At 42.9% G+C, this 6,735-nt stretch overlaps 2 protein-coding genes across 2 annotated transcripts in view; one reads left to right on the forward strand and one right to left on the reverse strand.

The window, feature by feature from the left end:
- Positions 1 to 168: 168 nt before the first annotated feature.
- On the reverse strand, positions 169 to 4,441 carry LOC109537384 (endoplasmic reticulum transmembrane helix translocase). Its single transcript, XM_048664655.1, has 11 exons — positions 4,072 to 4,441; positions 3,922 to 4,011; positions 3,424 to 3,841; positions 3,121 to 3,369; positions 2,227 to 3,065; positions 1,264 to 2,173; positions 1,010 to 1,206; positions 818 to 957; positions 618 to 765; positions 416 to 559; positions 169 to 357 (listed from the first exon to the last, which is right to left on the reverse strand). The coding sequence occupies exons 1-11, from the start codon at positions 4,330 to 4,332 to the stop codon at positions 250 to 252; spliced, it is 3,504 nt and encodes a 1,167-aa protein (XP_048520612.1). The 5' UTR covers positions 4,333 to 4,441; the 3' UTR covers positions 169 to 249.
- Positions 4,442 to 4,591: 150 nt separating this feature from the next.
- LOC109537386 (tRNA-dihydrouridine(47) synthase [NAD(P)(+)]-like) overlaps positions 4,592 to 6,735 on the forward strand; it is a 3,041-nt gene continuing 897 nt past the window's right edge. The window contains exons 1-6 of the mRNA XM_019904076.2: positions 4,592 to 4,782; positions 4,842 to 5,472; positions 5,541 to 5,775; positions 5,833 to 6,006; positions 6,064 to 6,194; positions 6,248 to 6,426. Coding sequence (XP_019759635.2) covers positions 4,748 to 4,782; positions 4,842 to 5,472; positions 5,541 to 5,775; positions 5,833 to 6,006; positions 6,064 to 6,194; positions 6,248 to 6,426 — 1,385 coding nt within the window. The 5' untranslated portion in view covers positions 4,592 to 4,747. The remainder of the gene's footprint in view (positions 4,783 to 4,841; positions 5,473 to 5,540; positions 5,776 to 5,832; positions 6,007 to 6,063; positions 6,195 to 6,247; positions 6,427 to 6,735) is intronic.

Below are 6,735 nucleotides of genomic sequence, written 5' to 3' on the forward strand. Positions count from 1 at the left end.
ATAGTTCTTGATTACTTTTTGATAAATAATTCGTTTTTATTGCGAAATAGGAGCACTATTTATCAATCTGTAATAAAAGACGTGAGGAAATTCTGCCTCTTTTAAAGACAAAAATTTTTGAGGCGAAATACCCAAAAATAATTTTGTAAAAAAATGAATCGGCCTCAACACTATAGAACTTATCTATTACAGAATTTGTTAGATGTGGAGCCAAACAGAATTGATCTAATAAATAGACAAAATCATTCATTAGGAAGTCTTCATTTTGCCCTCGCCGCAAATCCATAAGCATATTCGGTCCATCAGGTACGAAGAGAAGAAGTCCGCGAATAGTACCAGGATCAGCACGTATTTAAACTGCAATAAAAAGGTTTTAGAATGTATCGGAACTCACCCAGGCATCAACAGTACTTACGTCGTCTGGAAAGTCTATTATTTCGAACTGAGCTGATAGTTCAGGCATGATTCCCAGAGTCAAAACCAGAACCACACCGCTGGATATAAGAATACTGCCTAACAAATATCGGTTCTCCTTCAAGCTTTCCATATAGGGGTTTCCCTGTGGAAACGTTGAATTAAAACTTTATGCCCTCAATATGGACTTGACTCAGACTAACCCTGTAATTAATAGCAAATGTGGATAATTGCAGCGCCAGCGATATCACGAAAACAGTGCTATTGATAAGGTTGGGTTTGAAAAGTTCATATTCCTCCTCTTCGGTCAACGGAGCTGAAGCACCCGTTGAATTCACTTTGGTTTCTTCACTAAAACGTAGATATGCCAACTTTTGCTGCTCAACTGGGGATAAGCACTTACAGCGGTGTTCTCGCCTTAGCAATTTGAACCAGATAGATTAGGGAGATAAAATGGACACTGAACTGCAGTAATACTGTGGAGATGGTGTAGAAGTTGAATATATTTGGCAGCGGTCTCTGTGTTGACAGCGTTTTTAAGGGCTAAAAACGGATAAACAGTTATCTACCAAAACTACCGACTAGAAATACTCGCCTTGGACCTGGAAATAAAGAGAAAGCTGGCAGCCAATAGGAATCCTTGAAGGGTTGCCTGCATGTCTCTGAGCTTGATACCGTCCAGGTAAAGAACAGATTGGGTATAGGCGAGAATGAGTGCGTTTAATGCCAATATCTTGAACATTTGCAACGTGGTCACCAGCGTACATCTTCCCTGCTTGATAATGTGACATACTGAAACCAGCAAACCGATAACGATATCAGACCCTTGTATATGTTTCAACTACTTACTGCATGTAATCGACGACAATTTGCTGGTAAAAGGAGATGCAATACTAGCATCCCCTAGTTTAACAATTTGAAGCTGATCTTCCTCTTCTAGCTCCTTCATCATTCGGTTCACTCTACTTTGGAGCCGGTCCCTCTGCTCTATGACGTTCCTGATGTTGTTCGCTCTAGGTCCTCTAGCCACTCGGTCTCTCTCTTCTCGCCTCCTCTCAGCTTCGCGAGCCTCTAGCTTTCTGCGTTCTTCCCGTTGGTCAGGCAATCGCTCTGGCGCATTCGCCAGAATGGCAACACCCACTTCCGCATGTTTTAAAGCTCCAACATCGTTCGTGCCATCGCCACACATCAAAGTGGTGAACCCTAAAGCCTTCAGCTGAGTGATGACGAGTTCTTTCTGCTTTGGCGCAAATCGGGCGAAAACGGTAATGAAAGGAAGCAGTTTGACAAAGTTTTCAGCGTAGTTGCTCTTGAGATGTTTGATGCTGTCCCCAGTAACGCATAAATCGTAGTTGCTGGTTAAGTCCGTTACCTTGTGGTCTATCGGCAGTTTAACAGTGCTGCGAATAGACTCCCAAACAAAGTCACTCTTTTCATTTTCACTAAGTATTAAGATTGGCTTCGAGGTAAACTGCAGTTCCACAGCCACGTGGCAGGCGGTTAAAGGATTGTCCCCCGTGATCATCACCACTTTGTGGGAAGCATTTTGAATCTCTTTAATTGCGCTCTTCGAATGCGTTTTCAACGGGCACGATATTATCACAAAGCCTGCAAACTTGAGCTCGGATTCGATCGACTCGCGGCTTAAGTCTCTCAACTCTTGGCTGGAAAGCTTTCCGATCTCTTTAAAACCCAAAGCCAGTACTCTGGCACCCCGCCTGGATAGTTCCAAGTACACTTCGTCGTACTTCTCGGGACGCTGCAAACAGCACAAATAACACAGGAAATTGTTAACAGCTAGCGAACACCCACCTGAGCAAACATGGATCGCAGTGTTTCGGGCGCCCCTTTCACCGCGGAGATATAAACAGTGTCAGTGGAGCCCTGTGGATTGTAACCAGCTATCACCGACATCCGCTTGAGTTGCGAAGAGAAGTGATGCCGTACAAAAATCTTCAAGCCAGGCAGTTTGCCCTTCTTGGGAATCACGCAATCGGCCTTTGTAACAGTCCATTCGGCGGCAGTGATAGTGGCCTTCTCGAGAGGGTCGCCCACTAAACCATCATCCAGCTGAGCCAAAGAATGGCAACACGCAAGCACTTGAACAGTTTCTGTGGGTACCTCTTGAATAGGCGTCACTGTTGAATCATTCACTGCAAGAGCCACTCCTTCTACCACCAGATTATCACTGGTTAAAGTGCCAGTCTTGTCGAAGCAGCAAATGTCCACTTTTCCAGCGAACGGAATTCGGAATGGTTCAGTGCAAAACACCCCAAGTTTAGACAGGGCTAACATAGAGGTATTGACGGCTAGGGATAGCTCTATGGGTAGCTCTGGAGGAATAACCGAAGTCAAGATTAGAGTGCATTCCAGAAATAGGTTGTAGCGGTTTCGCTCGGGGTCCTCTACTCCTTTCTTCCAAACGTAGGCAGCTGCAGCAATTGCGAAAATCAACAGGAAGAGAATAAACCCGAAGATTTCTTTGTTGTTGGCCGTCACTCTCTTCACTCCAAACAAAATCGTTCTCAGCAGTTTTCCTTGAGAAGTATTAAACCCCGTTCGCAATACATAAGCAACGCAGCCATTGTCGGGCGGACGCAAACCACTGGTCGACTTGGAAGGAGATGTGTGTTGAACTACTTTAGTGCCCCCTAAAATAACATTGTCTCAGCCAGTTAGAATGCGATCCTGGTGGTAATCGCTTACCAAATAACACATGAAACTTTCCATCGACGTCAGGGTCCAAAATCTTGATTGGATCGCATGTTTCAATGGCCTCTTTCATTTGCGGCACCGACTCGCCAGTTAACATGCTTTCATCAACTATACAGGAACCTCTTAGCAATAGAACGTCGCATGGAATTAGATTATCTTTTTGGCACCGCACTATGGAAATAATGTCTCCTGGTATAAGTTCATCTGTTGGCATTGTCCTCCATCTTCTATTGCGATAGACTAGAATCAAATCACTCATAACGTAAGGCGTTTGCGACAGAGTCCCATATCCACCTAATATATTGTAGGGTTTGTTTCCCATTTTCCTTATTTCAGCCATGTTTCGTAATTGTTGCTGAACCAGAGTGCACTCAAACAGAACCAACATAACCAGGGTGAAGATTGAGTAGTACCAGTACTTGTCTAAGCACCACAAGCCCACACAAAAAACTTGAAAGACAAAAAATGGGGCCGTAGCTCTTTCCGTAAACAGTTCTGAAAATTCTGGCACCACCATGTCCATATCATTTTTGCTGTAAATTACTTCAGCCTGCTTTGCGTCAGCGTCTTCTTGGAATCCTTTCCAAGTGTTGTATTCCGCGTATGATTTATGAATGGGAAATTCAACGCCTTTAAATGTTTTCTTGTTATCGTCCCATACATACTTGGTCTTTTGAAATATAAAGTATATCATTTGATCTTGATCAGGAAGCTAAAATACAAAAAAAAACTCTTGAACATTACTTGGGCCTCCAAGATCCATCGCAGGTTCGCAGTTGTTTTAGAATGTACCTGTATTTTATTGATCCAAACAATTTCCGAGCTGCCATTGTTAGCAGTAGGAACGACTTTGGCTATTGTCGCCTTCAACGGGTCTTTTTCCTGAAAGCACAGCGAATTAATAAGCAAACCTGAACTTGGAAACCCGGACACTCCTGTCACCTTCTTGCAGCTGAAAAAACACTTTATGTGAACTGACCAATAACAAGCTAAATTGGCCAGTATTTGTACACAGGCAATGGCGGCGATACCGACAAAACCCCCTTCATAGTGCTCCGAAAATCCCCACAATCCAATCCATAAATACATCCATACTGAGTAGAGTAGCAGAAACGGCAGTAAATACAAGTGGAAAATGGTTGGAATCCTAGTATACAGAGACACTGACTGGACCAGATCGTCCAACTTGGGTGTCACACTCATTGTTCTGATTCCAAGCTAATGATTTAAATTTTACAGAATGTACATTTTTAGGTTTAACCAGTGATATTTTATAAATAAAGCAATCGGTTTAATCCATATGTGAGTTTTGACAAATACACAAGTCTGTGACACCAGTGAAGGGAAGTCAGGCAATGCTGCCAAATGGAAAAGGCCTGTATGTTTTACGATTGAAATTCATCCGAGAATTTTACGTTCTCTAATATGTTGCAACTTAATTCATTCTTTAATAATGGTTAAGCAAACCAAATATGTAAATAGACATTCCTTTTCGTTTTAAGCTTTAAATACTTCGCGGCTAAAGACGCACACTTGTGATTCCAACCCCGATATTGTACGAGGTTATGTAGAGTAATGGCAGTCGTCCCCCAAAATTTCAATTGAATTGGATTTACTGATGGATACTGCAGGAGTTTGTCAGATTAAGCCGGAGTAAGGGAAACTTACTTCTTCATACATGCAAACCCAGATAACCGTCTGATAAATTTCAGATTTATTTTGCCGGAAAAAGAACGCCAGCTGAACTTGAACCATGTCTCCGACAAAGATAAAGCTGCCGTCGATCGTCCCGACGAAACAACAACTGGCCAAGCACCCGAAGAGGCTGTAGATAGCGAAAGGACTGAGGGGGAGGACGGACAATCACAACCGAAAAGGGCTCGGGGCAACCCAAAGAAGCTGAAAGGCCAAAACAAGAAGCGGGGACGCACTTACAACCACAATACGAGTGATGCTCTTTGCGACTTATTGGTCCATGTCCAGGAAGGGGAAGAAGTGCCTCCCTGTCCTCGCAAGGAATGCTTTGGTAGCCACAACATTGAAGAGTATCTGAGGAAAAAGCCAGCAGACATTGGTCCTGTATGTTACAGCTTTCAAATATCAGGCAAGTGCTCTAGAGGTCTTGCATGTAGATTTGGGCAAAGTCACATTGCGGCAGTAAGCGGACGGAATGTCGTTGATAAGGAAAAATATGAACAGTATATTAACAAGGGACCATACGTTAAGAACCAATTGGAAAAAGGTGTCCAATGGGCTTTAAGGAAGAAAACCTACAACTTTGATTTGGCTGATAAGCTTATAGATAGTTATAATAGAAAAGCTGTTAAAGCAACTCCTGATGAGGTAAGTTGGCGTTGGCGGTGGCTAATTGTATGAACACATTAATTTAACTCTTAACACATAACTTTAAGATTAATTTGTTGGTCCATCCCGGCAAGAAAACATTCGGCGCCGTAACAGACGAAGATATTATTTCTCTAAGGACGCAAGAAAAAAAGAAAATCGATTGGGCCAACAAATTGTATTTGGCTTCCTTAACGACCGTTGGAAATTTGCCGTTCAGACGTATATGCAAAGAATTTGGAGCGGAAATAACTTGTGGCGAAATGGCGATGTGCTCAAGCTTGCTGCAGGGGATGCCTCAAGGTTGGAGCGAGATTGGAAATGTAGTAGAACTGGAACGGTACCTTGACTTTTCTTTAGAATGGGCTCTAATGAAGAGACATCACACAGAAGACATTTTCGGAGTGCAACTGGCAGCTAACAACCCGCACATGCTAGTCAAATGCGGACAAATGTTGGAAAAGGAGTGCGACATTGATTTCATCGACTTGAATTTGGGCTGTCCCATCGACTGGGTGTTCAAAAGAGGAGGCGGCAAGCATTAGTTCTACAGCCAGAATTCGGTTTTGATTGAATGTGAAAGTATTTTAGGAAGCGGATTATTGATACGCCCGAAAATTCTAGAGTCGTGCGTGAGGAACTTGAGTACCATTCTTTCGATTCCTATGACGGTAAAAGCGCGGACAGGCGCTTACAAGGATGAAAACGTTACTCATAAATTAGTATGTTTATGGCAAAAGTAATCTGAATAAAATGTAACAGTTTAAACTTGAAGGCTCCGCAGTTGAAGGAATGGGGCGCTTCAATGATTACAATTCATGGTCGATCAAGGGAGCAGAGGTACACTAAATCAGCCGACTGGGAGTATATCAGACAGGTGGCTATCAACGCTAATCCAGTTCCAGTATTTGGTAGTGGCGACGTGTTGACATATGATGACTACAAAATAGCCAGGTGGGTTAAGCTTCTACAGAGTCTACACAAGGACCATTTTTGTTGGATTAATTCACCGTCAGTTCAAGCTTCATTCCTATTCATTATACTTGATGTCAGGGGCGGATCCAGCTTTAAAGTCAAGGGAGGGGGGTTGTGTAGAAAAAATACAGTCTTCTGTTGTCTATGAAATTAGAAAAATGATCGTCGTTTTGTGCAAGGGTGGCGCAAGATCATTGCAAAATTTCATGTTTTCCGTCCCGTTTTGCATGTTTCTCGGAAGCAAAATGAGCAAGAACGCTCGTTTTTACATCATTCCAGAGATAACTA

Source organism: Dendroctonus ponderosae, unplaced genomic scaffold, assembly GCF_020466585.1.
Source record: "Dendroctonus ponderosae isolate FM_Combo_2020 unplaced genomic scaffold, Dpon_F_20191213v2 Dpon_F_20191213_3, whole genome shotgun sequence".
NCBI classification, from domain to species: Eukaryota; Metazoa; Arthropoda; class Insecta; order Coleoptera; family Curculionidae; genus Dendroctonus; species Dendroctonus ponderosae.

What these genes read in the sequence shown, in the direction of transcription:
- LOC109537384 (XM_048664655.1), bottom strand. Translation starts at nt 4,332, where the DNA reads ATGAGTGTGACACCCAAGTTGGACGATCTGGTCCAGTCAGTGTCTCTG. An exon ending in TGCGATCCATGTTTGCTCAG is followed by an intron (nt 2,174 to 2,226) that starts GTGGGTGTTCGC and finishes TGCTGTTTGCAG; the next exon opens with CGTCCCGAGAAGTACGACGA. An exon ending in GCTAAGGCGAGAACACCGCT is followed by an intron (nt 766 to 817) that starts GTAAGTGCTTAT and finishes TCTACGTTTTAG; the next exon opens with TGAAGAAACCAAAGTGAATT.